Source organism: Chaetodon auriga, chromosome 2, assembly GCF_051107435.1.
Source record: "Chaetodon auriga isolate fChaAug3 chromosome 2, fChaAug3.hap1, whole genome shotgun sequence".
NCBI classification, from domain to species: domain Eukaryota; kingdom Metazoa; phylum Chordata; class Actinopteri; order Chaetodontiformes; family Chaetodontidae; genus Chaetodon; species Chaetodon auriga.
The window spans coordinates 6,408,734-6,425,822 of record NC_135075.1 but is presented as its reverse complement, the minus strand read 5'-3'; the positions used below and the strand labels follow the sequence as shown (position 1 = coordinate 6,425,822).

At 42.6% G+C, this 17,089-nt stretch overlaps 1 protein-coding gene across 1 annotated transcript in view; it reads left to right on the top strand.

Moving 5' to 3' along the window:
- Positions 1-17,089, top strand: part of suclg2 (succinate-CoA ligase GDP-forming subunit beta) — an 88,667-nt gene that overhangs the window by 19,936 nt on the left and 51,642 nt on the right. Inside the window, exon 2 of the mRNA XM_076751367.1 lies at positions 1,607-1,748. Coding sequence (XP_076607482.1) covers positions 1,607-1,748 — 142 coding nt within the window. The remainder of the gene's footprint in view (positions 1-1,606; positions 1,749-17,089) is intronic.

Below are 17,089 nucleotides of genomic sequence, written 5' to 3'. Positions count from 1 at the left end.
TGGATCAAAGTGTAGCCTAAAAACACGGTTGCTTTTTCCTGCTTTTGTCCCCTTAAACCTCAAAATACTGGTTTGATTAGTGCAGGTGTAAGATTTACAGATGACATAATGAAGAGGATTCTTTTAGCCACTTTCAATATCTCTTTCATGTTATTAATGACTTTTGGGCGTACTGCAGAAACATTGCTTTTGGCTTTGGGACCAAAACACCAACTGCTGTCCAATTGTCCAACTTAAGACAATAGGTTTGTGAGTCTGAAACATTATTTTGTCAAACTACCTTTATTTTTTTCACAAGTCCATATTCTTATTAACTACCACAAAGGTTGTCTGAGTTCTCACAGTACCACTATTTTCCTCCTGTAATAGTTGGCCATGTCAGTTGTTCCTCTGTCAGCTCCTTCTAAATAATTTCACTTGACTGCCATAATTTTTGTCAGACAGTTTCGAAGGACGCAGATTCAATTTCAAGGTGTGGTGCGCAGCTTGACGCAATTGCCATATTTTAGCTTTTGTTTCTGTCCCCACAGAAATGTATTTTTCCCGCTGTCAAGCACAGAACCAACCTGGAGACGCTGGCTACTTCTTTTAACTAGTGGTTGTTGTTTAGCACAGAGTATCGACTGTGCAGGCCTAAGCGCAGCTGGTGTGATTGAACATTTGAGTTTGCTGTGTTGACGAAATATTGACAGTATAATAGCAGTATACAATAGGGGTAGTATAAACCAACAACATACTGTACAATAACATGTTGGCAGTATCACAAGCTGGCATCATCATCTGCATTTTAATGTGCCTCTTATGTTCATGCGGGTCTCAGCTAACAAATGTCTTGTGTAGCCCTGACAGTAATGGTTGATAACATTTTAGGTCAGTTTAACTTGACCTAGTCAGCAACATAATGCGGTGCAATGCTGATGTTATTATCATGTTCGTTTAATCTTCACTGGGTGAGGAAATACACACACTGAAGAATCATTTATATGCTGAGCTATAATTTACCTCACAATCCTTGTTTTCCCTTTACTTTAATGGCCTTTCTCTCCTTAACGACTCCCTGAAGATCTTTCCTGTGAAAACATTTGTATGCACGCACACACGTACACACACACCCATGCACATAGTAGTGTGTGCTTGTGTAGAGGGATTCTAACTCTAACACAGCCTGTGTCTCCCCGTCACATTAAAAAGCCAATTTCCTTTTAATAGCAACAACAGCTGGAGCTGACAGGGCCTGCGTCTGCTGATGGAGCAAACAGCTCCAGACCTGTCCTGCAGCTTAGGCCCGGCTGCCTGTCTCATTACTGGAAAAGGGGAGAGAAAGGGAGAGTTGGTGGGGGGGTGACAAGGAGGAGGGAGGAGGAGAAAGGATGTAGCCTGTGCACTCCGAGGCAGGTGTTAGATGTGTTTTGGTGTTGTATAATGTAAAACACCACAGCAGAGAGTGCACGGGCTTGGAGAGACTTTGAGCTGAAGTAGAAAAACTGTTATCATTAGCCACGATGGAACCCTTGAGATGATACCTTTTTATAGTGCTGTGTTACCTGTGTTAACTAGCTTTCACCTGAAAATCACGCACACTCTTTCTTCCCTCCCTCCCCTCCAGTGCACCTGGTTGAGTCCCAGGAGATGGCTGAATCTGCAAGAGTACCAGAGCAAGAAGCTGATGCAAGAGAGCGGCGTGGCTGTCCAGCGCTTCTATGTGGCCGACACGGCAGCTGAGGCCCTGGAGGCTGCAAAGAGACTCAGTGAGTTGAACTTACGCACACACACGCAACGAGCCACGCCGCTCACCTGTGTCCACTCAAACAGAGAATGGAGCAGCCAGCCTCTTTCATATGTTACTTTGATTTCATGTTTTCATTTTCAACACCCAGTGTAGTGTCAGTGCCATGGGCACAAAGTAGTGCGGTTCGATTCTCAGTCATATTCCAGCGGGTTGATTTGAGATTAGCTCAGTGACAAATGAACTGACGAGTCTGCATGCAAGTGATTGTGTCTGTTTTGGGCTCAGTAGCATGACTTTTATTTCAAGCTATTGGAAAATGTCATGCTTGCTGATCTCAGTCTTTTGATGGCAATATGGTCGCGAAGCAGTGGAAGTGTTCTCATCATTTTGTGGTGCACTTTGCTCCAGCAACACATGAATCAGGTTTAAATACACGGGAAATGGTCTGTCCATTGTATGAATTTATGCACAAGATAATTCTTTATTACTTTGATAATAAGTTAGTTTCAGGGCTGTGTTACTGTGTTAAATGTACTGCTGCACACTGTGAAACCATAACAGTCCTATTTGTGCTGCATGGCTCTTTGGCCCTGCGACAGGACGTGCAAATGGCTGTGGCTAATCAGGGGTGAAGTTTTATCAAGTTTAATCGCGTCTTTATGCTGTATGCTTATGTGCGGAAGCCTGTGTTTTTTGAGCTTAGTGGTTGCGCCTGCTCGCTTTTTCATCACGCACTCATCCGGGCTAATCTGTTTCACAACCTCTCGTGTTTAGTTTCTCATGTTTTGCATGTTCTTTTTTTCTTTTTCTTTTTTTCTTTTTAATGTATTTATTCGTGATTATTGGTTACAGTTTGGATTATTGCCCCCACACGCCCACATGAAGCCATGCAAGGAAGTGACTCTAATTTTATTCTTGTATCACAAATCTTCACAAAATACATTGTACTCGCATGAACAAAGATGATTTAGCACACATTTGTATGCACCCACACATAGCCTTCTCTTCCATCCGCTACCTTCCCTGTTCTACTTTCTTCCCACACACCAAAGTGGCCAACGCATGCAGTGTATATTTCCACCCTCAGCTTTATATTTTATTCAGTGTCCTCTCGAACTACAGCAGTGACTTTCTGACAGTGCATCCAGGTTGGTTGTCAGCCAGCGAGGTGCCACTCTTGCTGCTGCATTCGGGCTCCTGAGCCTGGGGTGCTGCCTTCGGTGACCCTGGTTATGATGCAGACAAAGATAAACTGAATAGGAGGAAGAGGATATATATTTTCATGACAGTACTTATATTGCTTGGTAAGGGGAAAAATAGAGAGACAGAAGACTTTGGAAGAGGGAGTTAGAACAGATATCTTAATAAAACCCAGGCTAGACTCAAGGGTTGATTTACTTATGACTCAGGCTTTGTAGTTTTTTTTTGTTTGTTTCGTGTTTGGTTTATTGTAAAATCTATTTTAGGACATTTCAATGTTGAACTGCAAAATACTGTATGTGCAGAGGGAAATTAACTTTCTACAAATGGTGGCTGAAAATGATTTATCATTGCGGATTGTCCACTGCAGTAGAGGTAATTGCAAGACTGCAGTACAGAAATATTTTTATTGGTTTCTTCAAACAAGGCCAGTAGCAGAGACCTCCTTTGCGCTCCGTTGCTTTTCAGAAATGGACAAGACACGTGTTAAATAGCCCAGCATCAGGTCCTAATTACCAGCAGTGCATTCAGATGAACTCGACTGTGGCTGTGACCACTTACATCACGGGTGTTAGTAAATTCCCGGCTAAATTGAAAATATGCGGCAAAGCAAATTCTTGCAGTTCTGACAGTAATTTGCGGTTGGCTTAGTAAATCAACCCCTCTATTCTCACAGCGTACTTCAGAACTGCTTTATCTTCTCATCTCCATTGGCTTTGGTCAGTGTCCGAGTACATTTGTGTGTGTGTTTCTCACACTCTTTGTATCCTGTGACTATTGCTGGCTCGCCATTAAAGCATGCAAGCGAGCATCTCCTGACGCTTAATTTCTTCAGCTACACATCGTGTCTCTTCATGAATGTGTGCGGCTCACACATGAGCCGTGTTAGGTCATACATGAATGTGATAGAGAGCGAGAGAAAGAGGGAGATCAGTAACCTCTTAAGTTATGATCTGTTGGGCTGAAATGCAAACTGAGACTGTCAAGCCCTGACTCCCCGGGGTTGAGGGGGAGGCAGGGAATGAAGCCAGCCTTGGATGGAGCTCCGTTTCATGGCTTTCCACTATAGAGGACACAGCGTATGACTCTGTACAGGGGATACGGATGGCTGGGGTATCTGAGCTGACCAGGAGCGACTCCAATGGATTTCTGTGTGGTGCTGATACCCTGCTGTGAGTCCTTGGTTCCTTGCATACACAATAGAATGAACCAGTCAAGCATGGAGGCACAGACACAGATGAATGACATGCATGGGGTAAGCTTGCCCATATGAACACACGAACTCACACACATGCACACCAACCAGTATTCTCCTCTCTGCTACACTCACTTAACCATGAAGTGGTTAAGTTGACAGTTCAATTGCAGCTATGCTAGAAACTCCTCTCACTCCACTCATGTACTGTAGAGTGATCCAACTCTCCTAAAGTGGACACAGATTGATTTGTTCTATTACCACAGAGGACAAATAGCTTAAAATCTTCCTCCTTCTCTATCAAAACAAACAAAGAAGAAAAAAAAAGAATCGGACATGGACCACTGATTCCCTTTAGCTTGAGTGACAACTCTTAGGGGAGAGTTTACATTGTGGCAGATGGGTGACTCACAACCAGCTAATGGCTTAGGGAAAGTAGGGTTTCATTTCTGTGGCTCCATACTGGGTGAGCTGTGCAGGGAGTTATCAGAGAGTCCAAAGTTTTTGTAATGTGTGCTCCACTGGGACACTGAGAGAATGGCACGCTAACTCCTGCTGTCTGTCCAAAACCAATGACCCAAATCCACCAGTCTCATACCCAAGCTTTTAATCTTTGTGTTGTGTGTGTGTGTGTGTGTGTGACAGCCCATGCGCCAAACTGCAGTTTCGAAAAATAAACTTTTGGACCTTAAAGTTACATAACATACCTCCTATTTCTGAATGTTCTCACCGACAATGTTAAAGATTATTGTCCTATTTTGTGAAGTTTTCTCATTTGCAAACATTTATGCTGTCTTTGACTGGATTTTAGGCATTCAGGTAGTCAGTCCCTTTGACTGCTTATAGAGCTAAGGCAATGCTCATTTATGTCTCCAAAAATATGGTATGCTCTCTGCACAGTAAATGGGCAAAGTACAAGTAAATGTCTCTCTGGCAGAATCAATAATTGATGTGTGTAATGCGATGCTGCTTTGGCATGTTGCAGACAAGTTTCAGTAGCACCTCTATTTCCATGCATCCTAAAATGTGACCCAAAAGAGGTCAGAACAATTGAGCTGCAAATTTTTGTGGCAGTAACCCGACACTGATCCCATTACAAATATATATGATCAAGTATATTTTATTCGCACATTTCACTCAGTGCCTCATCAGGCTCATGAAAAAACCAAGGACTTGAGTAAGAGAGCACTTAAGGAAGAGACTACCGGGATCAGACTACATGATGTATTTGTCTTTGATGATGGTCACGGTGTCAGATCTAATGACCACGGTGCCATAAACTCCAGCCGGTAGATAGGTAGATATGTATGCCCGTCATTGAAGTCACAAAACCATTTCCATTGTGCACTAATTATTATTATTATTATTATTATTATTATTATTATTATTATTATGGCTTCTTTTTTTCTTTTTTTTTTACTGGGAAAATCAGTTGAAATCTGACATATTCATGCTTAAGTCTATCTGGTCATAATGTCGAGTGAAAATAATTCCAGTGCTAGACGTGAAAATATTCTGTCCCCACACACTGTTTCTCCCTGCTGCTTCTGTGATGCTCCTCTCTCCGGCAGTGAAAAAATGAATCAAGAAAGTTCGGGTGAGTTTTATTTTGTTTTTGTCTCATTTGAATGAAGCGTGTTTTCCAATGATAAAATGACTGTTTCTGTGAATGGAGGCTGGTCCCTTTGGTGAGAGTGATATAGCAGCTTACTCTGGTTAAACAAAATGGATCTGACTCCTTAATAAAACTGTATCTCTGCAGGGATCCTTTCCATAATGTTGTCAAACACTTATTTTAACTATCTGATCCTGTCAGTGACAAAAAACAAACACTCTTAGTGGACGTACATTGACGGTGTGCATGCGCCCAGAAGGATTACATTGCAGTCCATTTCACGGCTGCCGGCTGCAGCGCCCTCATTCAAAAAAGTTGTGACCAGATTTGCTCCCATTTGTCTTGGACATTGAAGTCTTCCATGACGCGTGGACCTGCACAACTGCACACACAATGTGAATTTCATTGATTGAAAATGAAATGTAGGTCAAGCTGAAACCAGCACATAATTCAACAATGTGGTATAGGACATTATTTTCTTTATTTGTAATTTGTAATATGTAGGTATGAAGATATTTCAAAGACATGCTTGCGTTGCGATAATGTGCAAGTAGTATGTCTCTCCTTGCAAACCTGTTTTTCCTTTTAGAAGGAATATTCAATACACACACACACACATACATACACACACACGCACGCACACACACACACACACACACACACACACACACACACACACAGTATATATACAGTGTGCATATATATTTGTGTGTATACAGGTTTTTTCACAAAGACCTGGTTGCTATCTGCCAGTTTTGAGATATCACAGAAAGGCCAGTAATGAATATAGATTTCGTCTTTGCCTTCGAAACAAACATGCACGGCCGTGCACATGCACCCAAATATACACACACACATATACAAATACCTGTGCCCTGCTGCAGCCAAAGAGAATGTGATTATGCAGTCCACTTTGTGTGTCGCCACCCGCATGACAGATGCATCTGTTGGGCAAATCTTGATGGATTTTCAGTCTGAATTCTAAATCAAAACCACATTTTCCCTACCCTTCCTTGCTGCGAGAGCCCTTCATGTCTGCCATGGCTCATGCCTCACCCAGCAATCATTCATTGACAAAGCCACGATGGAAGAAAACATTGCTTTGGATTCTTATCTCCACCGCATGTTGAGCCTGTGTGATGAATGGGAGCAACATATACTCGTGTATATGAACATCTCATATCGGATGAGTCAGACTGTGTTGCCCTTTTTTTTACCGTTGACATCGGCCTGGCTTTCCTTTGACAAATCGTGTTGTAATTACATTTTCAGTATCTCCCAGTTTTTGTTCACTGCATCTTGTTTTCAGTTTGTAAAGTTACCTTAATTTCTCTCTCTCTTCGTTCACCTCAGTCTACCTCTGCTGCTCTCTTTCAATTCTTTGGACTTAGCACAGCCTCACTGCCAGAATGACAATTAACAGAGGTAGGAAGCATTTTAATTTATTTCACTGGGTTATGAATATTCAGTGTAAACAGAGCAGTTTTTATGCATGGCTGTCAAATCTCATGTGTGCTTATTAGAGCGATAGTTAATTTGATATGTTGGCTTACTGAATAATAGTTAGCTACCTTGACATTAACTCATTGATGTGGCAGGTGTGTGTGTGTGTATGTATGCATATGCAGGCATGCAGATTTGGTTATACTTGTGCTTTTTGTGATGGTGTATAAGGTAGCCGGAGAGAACGAGATCTATAAGGTCTCCTCATCTTGCAAATGCATCTCCATCAGTTTTAATCTGCTACCCATTGCTGTCTTCAGTCATCATGCTTGAAAGCACTGAAAATGTGGTTGACTGCGGTAAACATCAGCTCTTGCACTGAAAATGTAAACATTTGGTTGGCCATGCTATATATAGTGTTTATTTTTCCCTGAGAGGAGAGTCTGTTTTTTTGGCTACTGGGGATCTTCAGGATCCCTTAAAGTCAAGTCAATGAAGCTCACACTGCGCCTCAGATGGTGTGTAAATAAAAGTAGCTCAAGGCCAAGGACACTGTCATTATGTGTATCTTAAAGTGATTGTTTTCAGTCTGCTCATTTAGTTGTCTACTCTCTGTGGCCCCCTTTATGCCTCGGGCCCGTAATCCACAAATCTTTCCACACGGTACTGGCTTAAAGTGTATTTTGCCATGTGTGCTGTCAGTGCTCATGCCAGTCCTCTCAGGGAGACCTAAGCATTTTGGCTAAGTTTCAGATGCAATTAAATGTAGAGTAAATGCTCATTTAGATGATTTGTCAATTAAAATATCTTGCTTCTAAATTCGGCCAGGCATCCAGTCTCTAACGCCATCAGAGGATCCAGCAGGTTCATCACAACCATCCTCGTGTGTGACGAGTTCTGGTGTTGCCCAGTGTTGAATGTTGTCTAAATCTGTGTATTGTAGTATCAGAATGCATGTTATTAAAAGATTACATTGATCCACGCGTAAAAAGCTGCATGGCGTACACTATCTGCTGGGTGGAAAGCATGAGGAGATCTCCCAACCTTGAACAAAACGGCCGACGAGTGTAGGCATGCACCAGCAAACCCAGGGATGGAAGAGATAATTCGATTTTTCCTCTCATGGAATCCAGTGGTATGGGTCTGCCATTGTGCACTGAGGTGCAGCGGGGACTCCCTACACAGCATCCTCTGCTGGATGCACTCCCAGACACATTCACTGCATTTCCACATCAGTGTGGAAAGACATGGGATATACCAGACACAGAGCCAAGGGCATGCTGGAAGAACCCAGCGGCAAAAAGGGCCAGGGCAACTGTAACTGTGACAACAACAGGGAGGACAGACAGGACGTTCCAGGCCATAAACTCCAGATCCTTTATTCACTATTTGTTGCATGCAATGAACATTCTAAGAAGCACATCCCAGATATCAATTTGGGTGCTCAAATGTTGAATTATCCATAGTGGTGATACATTACAACGGTGTATTAGTAAGGATGTGAAATAAAAGGCTAAGGTCACAGATATAAGATATGCCGTGCTCACACATGCTCACACTAGGTGTTCCTCTCATTATTTTTGCTGGCGATATCAGCAGTTCCGCTTTCTCTGGCAAGGTGCAGAGACGCATTTACACCTCCGACTACGCCTGGCGCTGGCGTATGAGATCATCTAGAGAGTGCCATATGTTTCTTCACTAACCCAACACACTGCCTAGCCTGTACCATCTGTCATAGAAATGCTCCTCCCCACCATGGGCATCACCACCAGCCATTCTGAGGACTTCCTTACCCATGCGTGACTCATGCTCTGCTCTCCCTCATCCTGACTGGCCTATGTGCCAGTGGAGATGCTGTACTATGCTTTCTCAGTTTATTTATTCACAAGCTGTGCTGAACAGATAACCCATCCAAGAAGTCTTATATCTGAAGTCATCTGTTTGGTTGCTTGTCATTCAAATGTGGTAGCGGAGATTATAGCGAACGATTGGAACAATGTCAGCTCTGCAGCGTAGTTTAGGCTTAGGTGGTGCTATGCCTCATTCATGCTATTGGTGCTATACAGTTGATTTCTACCTTGCATGAGCTAAAATGATATGAAATGCCCCTATATATCTATCTCTAATTTCTTTGTTATAAGATGTGCAGTGGAGAAGGACTTCACAAATCAAGCAGAGATTTTGAATCCCAGTCGTGGGTGTTGAGTGGTGATATGCTACTGTGGCACATTAGCATCACTCATGCTTCAGTTCCTCTTTTATGTCATTGTGTCCCAACACTTGCTCAGTGATAAAGCCATTATCTGGATAATACTGGCTCTAAAATGCATGTTTTATTAAGGCTATTCCATGCTTCATTGAGCAGTGAATTTGTAAGAAGCAATGCATTGACTTTCTTTCCCTAGCGCTCTTTCTCTGCGTGCCTTTTCTTTGAATTAACTCCAGTTCGGTTTGAGTTGAACAACAGTGTTCTATGAGCCCTTGGTCATCAAATTGTAATATGCTTTGCTCTCTGTGTGTGATACCAGTCCCGCCTCACCAATGACAAAGAAAATGTATGGACAAACTTAACATTTGTTGAATGATAAAAGGAAAGTCTGGCAGTACACCTGATGCACCCATGGGACCCGCTTCCTTTTCAACTAGGGACAGACAAATATATGTTACTGTCAAACATGTTTAAAACATGGAAAACATGGCCAGACCTCTCCTCACTGCACATCCCCTCCCTTCTCATTCACAGTCCCCACTAGAGCAGCCTCGTGCTCTTCAACACTTCAAGCGCCTTTTAAGACCACTTTCATCTTCCCTCTTCAGAAAATGAAGCGGAGTCTCTGGTGAAAAGCGCTGACAGTAGCAGTTAGTGCTGAGAGTTGGCTCAACCACAGCCCTTTCACTTCTGTCTTTGTCTGAAGTAGTGAGGGATAAGACGACCCTCTTAGAGCTTTGTGCGTTTGTGTGTGTATGTACACCAGCTGGATCCCATGTCGTGTCCTCCTCTTCTCGTTGGTCTACTGGGCAGAGGCCACTGAGGCAGCTGCTCATCTCTTGAGGGAACTGATTTCTACAATAGGTTCTTGAACTTCAAAAGAATATGCAGCCTCAGTCTTAGAGGATATTACACTTCTATTGTTTCCATCTTCATGCTGTTACTGCCAGGCAATCCGTTTCCATCAGCAAGCAGTTACTATCGCCACCTCCGCTGTTTCCACTGTAAACACGATGGTAGCCCTGCTGCACTAGCAACAGTGGCAAGGAGGAAGAGTGTCTGTTTAATGATGTCTGTTTCAAATGGATGAGCTTGTGAACAGAAAAATGAGGCCCAAAGTACCTTCTGTATATGTTACCAACTATGCAAGACCAGATAAGTTAGCTAGCTCTTTTTACAATATGGTTACCTGCAGCAGTCCCAGTCATGCTGTCAGAGTAGATGAGAATGTGTTTGGTGGTTGCAAGTTAGATGGCTTTATAATCAAAGTGTACTTATAAACTGAGAAAACTCAGGTGGCTCTGGTGGCTGATCTTAAGTGCGAAACATCTGTCATAAAGTTACTATCATGGACACAGCTTAATGCAAATTATGCACAGTCAAGTGAGAAAGAAATGAAGAGTTCAACCATAGTGTCAGGAACTTTTAGTGGATATTTGTAAGTCACTCAGATCACTCAGCTGAAGAACCATCTCCCAAGCAATGGCTTGCCAGCCGATATCCTCTTTAATATTATCTTAATAATGCCATGACCAGCAATCATGGAGGTGAGGATATTATTGTAGCTCAACAGTAAGATTCTGTCCAATGCCCATTGACAGGCTGTGACCCTGGAAAATATGACCACAGTGTTGGCACTGTGTATTTTTATGTGTGGGTTTACATGGCAAATATTAGAGGTGGCTGCACTTATGCACTCTGCTTCTGTGTTTACACTTCCACGTCAACAACCTTAAACTAATGTCCTGCACATTTCAGTCTCTTAGCGAGACTTGTGTTTGGATATTGTGCCTTTGGCTTCCACTTACACTGAGGTGACTTTAGTTTTGCACTTGTCACACTTGACCATTTTGTACTCGGTACATACAGTACTCAGTACTGTACTCAGTACTCAACTGCGCACTGCAAATGTGCAGTTTGCCAAGGAATGCAGGTACATATAGAATGATCACATTGCTGTTCCTCTCTCGTTTGTGTGGAATATTTAGGTATCATTCTGCTTACATATACTTATGAGACTAATCTGGTCTGTGCACACTAGTAAAAGAAAATCATTTGACAAACTTTCAAGTATTAACCATGCTGCTGTTCTTTACGTGGCCAGAGTTTAAAACAAGTATTATGTTAATAACTTCTACGTAAATGTGTTTGGTTCCATTTACATCATTTGCATAGCTATTAACTGGTAATGTCAAGTCAAAACAATGTTGCTCTTTCTTCTGGTTTTGTCTGCGCATTCTGACCTTTCCTCCTTTTATTTTGTCCTCTGTTTAGCCCTCTCATCTTTTCTTACTTTTCTGCTCCCTCCGATTTGTTCACTCTCGTTTTCTCTTGCATTCTCACTTCAGTCTGTTGTTGCTCTCTTGCACTAACTGACTGTGTCGCTTCCTCTGTCTTTGTCTGTAGTCCATATCACCCCTTAAATTATGGCTTGCCCTCCTGTAAAAGAAACATAGTACAACTGCAGTTTCTCTCTTTCTTCATTTGCCACTTTGATCACATTGTAGAGGAAATAAACAAGTGCAGGTAGTCAGCTGCAGTGAGCTGCAGGTATCTCTACCTCGCCACCCCCACTCCCTGCAAGGCTTTTGCTGATGGACGGAGTGGCTCTCGTCCCTTCAGAGGGCTGGCCTGTCACACAGGAAGACAGATGTTAGTCTGCAGTTTTCATGTCTGCACTACCTGCCAAGATAACACACACCTGATGAGGAGAGAAGATGGGAAGGGGCTGGATTGAAACTGGAGGTTATTAACAGGGCACAGCAGCCCACTGACATACACTGCACCAGTTTCATTCAGAAACACATTGTAGGCTGTATGATAACTGCAAACACTTGCAATCTGATTCCGGAAAAGTTGGGACGCTATAAAAAATCTAGAAAACAGAATGTGATCATTTGCTAATCCTTTTTGACATAGACTGGATTGATAACAGTAGGCAACATATATAATGTTCTATGTTATCTCCTTTGTTTCACTCATTGGCAACACATTTCAACCAATTCAGGACAGGAGCAACTTAAGACTGGGAAAGTTGTGGCATGTTCCAAAAACACCCTGGTTTAGAACATGCCACAGGTAAATGGTTCAGTGGTTACAGGTGATAGTATCATGATTGGGTATGAAAGGGGCATCCTCGCAAGGCTCAGTGGTTCACAAGCAAGGATGGAGAGAGGTTCACCATTTTGTGAACACATGATTGTATAAAGGATATTACTACATGAGATCGGGAACACTTTTGGTAACCACTGTTGGTAAACGCATTTTGTTTGCAAATGATCGCATTCTGCTTTTATGCCTCTGTGCCAGTGAGAACCGTGGACAGTTTTTGGGGTTGTCCATCTTTCTGTTCCATTCTCAGGTGAATGAACGCAATATCTCAGAAACACCATTAGGAAATTTCTTTACATTTGGTGCAAATGTTCACTTGGACTCAAGGGCAGAAAGAGAGATTGTGACCATATTTCACATTTGGTCAGATGCTGAATTGGTGGCGCTAATCTTGGTTGCCCACCTTGAAACTGTGGTGATTTATAGATCGTCTGTGCTGTCAGGTTGAAGGTGTGTGTGAAACATCCATGTTTTAGAATTTGTAGCTTCTTTAACTTCTGGGAAAGCTATGGCAGCAGTAGAGCAGTCATCTACTTACCAGAAGGTCGGTGGTTTGATCCCTGGCCCCTGCACTCTACTGAACCCCAAATTGCCCCCAATGCCATGCCATGGGTATGTGAGTGTGTGTGTGAATGGTTATTGCTCATGATAAGCAGGTGGCACCTTGCCACCAGTGTATGAATGTGTGTGCGAATCGGTGAAATCTGGCTCAAGTTGTAAAAAAATGCTTTGAGTGGTGCTACATAAATACAGTCCAGTTACCATTTAGCTGCAGCATCCATGTTTGAAGCACCACAAGCTCATTGGTTTTGGTGATATTGAGCTTCAGGTGACTGTCGTTGCACCATGTGAAGGAGCTCTCCATCAGTCCTCTGGACTCCTCTGCAAAAATAGTCTGTAAGTGAAGATAGCATGTTTCTGACCGCAAGTTATTCACTGAAATCATACATGTCAGTGTATTGATAACTTCCATTTTGCCCAAAATACTATTAATACCTTTCATTAAAGTCTTCTTGAGCCTGGACAGACGTGGATGTAAACTGTCACTTGACTGGTTGGTGGAGGCGTCCACCCGCACGATGGTAATTCTAGTTATTTACATCTTACACATCTGAAATTGTTACGCGTGTTTTATGTTAGCAACTGTGTAATTGTTCTGTTGTCTGTCTCTGCCAGAACACTCTTGAAATAGAGATTTTTTATTTCAACGAGACTTACTCTCCTTTAAATAAAGGTTGACGAATGCCCCAATTTTTTTGAAATACACATTGTACAAAGACATTTTAAGAATGTGCACTGAAGCTCATAGACAATAAGAGCTCAGACACACATGCCCAGATACAAATTATGCTGCCCTCTCCAAGGACCTGTTGTCATCCCATACATTAGCTGCCTCTTAGGTCTCTTGTTTGGTTGAAAAAGCCATGCATCTGAAATTGTCTTAACAGCTGTAAATAGGCTTTACAGGGTAAAGCGGCCTGTCTCTCAAAGAGCTGATTTCTGTAAGCAGCTTAGTGTTTCCACCTCCTCATTACGCACCCTAACCTATTCATGTTGTGGGTGAGACATGGAATTATTTCTCACACATCCCCTCAATCGTATTTGGATGATACTAATGTGCCAGTGGAAGTGAACATGTCGTCTAATATTTGTTGTCATGGTACTTTGCATAAATGCAGGCTACCAGGTCGTGTTGGTGTAAGTCAGACCTTAGAGTTAAGTCAGTGTCATAAATAGGAATTGTACTGGTGGAGTACAAACATCATTATGCTTTTTTGCAGGGATCTCCAACCATTAGGTATGCTCCATTACTCATATAGTGGTAATGGCATTGCAAGAAGTCCTCTTGCCCAGCAGCGCATCAGCAGCAGCAGATGTCGGTAGCTTTTAGAATAGTTTCATCTGCTATTGTTCATGCTGAACTGATGAAAAATATGAAGTCAATAATGAGAAATGAGCAGCTCATGTTTGTGTTTTCTGGAATACACTGTTGTCTGCAACCCAGAGGTAATATTTATGTAGTTAACTGTCTCATGGCGTGGCGTGATACCAGTAAATGTCTTTGCAGAGGCATCGTACTCAAACAAATGATTCTCCCTACAGATATATACATAGATACACAGCAGCCATTGTTCCACAACACCATTATCATTACCATCACTGTCACCCCTCTGCTTGTATGGCAATGAAAAACTGTCAGCCAGGGGTTTGAACTGCACCTCTCTGTCACTGAGAGGAGACCAGGGCCATCTCAGGATGTCATTAGAAGTGCTGTCTATGTCTGAAAGCCAGGTGGACTTGTCCTCTAATGAGGACTCGGTCGTCATGCAAGCGCTGACTGGAGGAGGTGTCACACAGAGGTGCCACTGTCGGTCCGGGACACTGATATTCTCCTCCACTGACTAGCACTGAGATGGCATCATTAGAGGCAGAGATGGACAGAGGGATGGTGGGCTTAACCAGACAAGACAGTGAGATGGTAATGAAAACATTTAGTTGTAGCCAACAAAGAGGTCAAATTATTATCTTTGACTTGTTTTGTGTTTAAATCCCCTGTCCCTTGTTATACAAGTCCCAACATTTAGTCTTACAGACATGCTGGTAGCAAGAGGACTTTGTTGAGCGTGGTTGGGATTTTATGCATGTTTGTTGACTTTTCAAACTCAACTGAACAGGGAAACATTTAGCTTCAAGAATTCCAAGGTCATTGCATGTCAAGGTAGATGAAAAACTGAAGGTTTTATTTTCATATCTTTCCTCTTGGTTCACCTGCCATCACTGCATGAATGGACAGCAATTTTCTGTCTGACCTTTTCGCAGTCTGACAGAATTGGAAATGCTAAAAGTTTATGGAAAGCTGAACTTGTCCAAGATAGTACCAGCATTACCTCTGTGGTTGAAGAAAATCATCACGCAAAGAGTCTAAGCATTAAACACCACCTGTTCCATTTACTGGTCCTGCTAGTACCAAAGTGACATTAAAGCATAATGTGCACTGAGTGTTGTGCCAAAATAAGTGTTGGCCACACTTGACCTTTTTAGACACACGGAAGGGACAGCAGCATGCACATATTCAGTTTTCTGCTTATGCTATTAGTAAAGCTTATGGGAAGTCTTTGATATGCTGCATTGCCCATGGTACTTTTTGCTGTAGTAGGTTATGAGTTGTCTGAGGATTGTCATTCATCCAGGTCATGGTGCTTCTAAGTGCTTTACAAAAGTAAGATGACTTCTGCAACTGGACGACTTCTAGAACCTAAAGCAAGTCCAGTCGCCTTTGTAAAGCGCTTAGAAATAGGTTATGAGTTCACTGTTCCCAATATCAGAGAGACATTGATTTTCCACAGAAACAAGCCCTGTGGTGAAGTGAGTCAAAAGCAAGAGCTGCTCCAGAAGCTTTCTGTAGCTATTAATGCGTAATTGACAACACTATTGAAGTTATTTAAAGACACGGCATTTGCGACTGGATTGAAGCAAATGGAAGCATGGTTTGTTCTTTCTACTTACTGTACAGTACTGGCAAAGCCCTCTATTATGAATTATACTTAAGCTGCTTGTATTTAATTCAACAGAATACTAGGGATAAAGTAATTACATGTGTATTATTTGTTTTAATGGTCTTGATGGACTGGCATTTCATTTCAAAGACTTCAGACTGTTTGGTATGAATCAACACCATCTTGCATCACAACAAGTAGGTGTGCTGTCACGAAGAGCGCAGATGTTGAAGGTTAACAGGTCTTCAGTGTTTTTTTTTCTCTTCTTCTTCTCTCTAGCTTAATGGCATTTATCCAGCAAGGCTCGGCCTCTCTGTGGTGTTTGATTGTAGCTGTGTGCGCTGTAGCTGTGTTTGTTTTCTCCTCTCTCCCAAGAGCTTGATTAGTCTTCTCCATTTAGCCGCCACATTACTTTCATTACAGCACACATGCACGCTGGGGAGGGCCATCCTGATCTTTTTCTCCCTCCATGCAGATGGTAGCCACATCTTACTCTCTCTGAGATTTGGCGCACAGCCTACATCTGTCCCTTACCAGCCAGCATTCCCCTCATGGCACAGCCTCGAAGGCTTAATTAAATATCAGACCAAAGCTAACACTGCTGCTGGCCACTCATGGGCGACATGGAACGGGAGAAGGGGGGAGAAGAGAATAGGCCTTTGAAAGGAAAGAAGAGGGTGATTGTCGAAGTAACATCCTCTTTGCCAGCTGCTGTCACTGGCAAGCAGACTGGGAGTTGATTTGCACTCATTACTGGGAAATGAGTAAGGCCTGAGGAAGATGACCGCATTACTCCGATCGCATGTGATGTGATTGGAGATGTTGTGCGATGTTAATCTCCTCCCCCGTGTCCCCAAGATATAGAAAATAAATGGAGATGAAAATCTTTCTCCGCATCTTCACAGTGAGCCATGCATGATACAAATGAAAGCGGAGAACTGATTATGCAACCTACAGCTCCCTCCCCCCAAGAAAAGGGTTTTCAATCAAGTAACAACCAAACCACTTGCTACAGGGAGGATTTCGAATTATTGTGGCTGCAACAAGTTAGGAAATGATTTGTTATGTATCCCGACTATATTCACTGTCC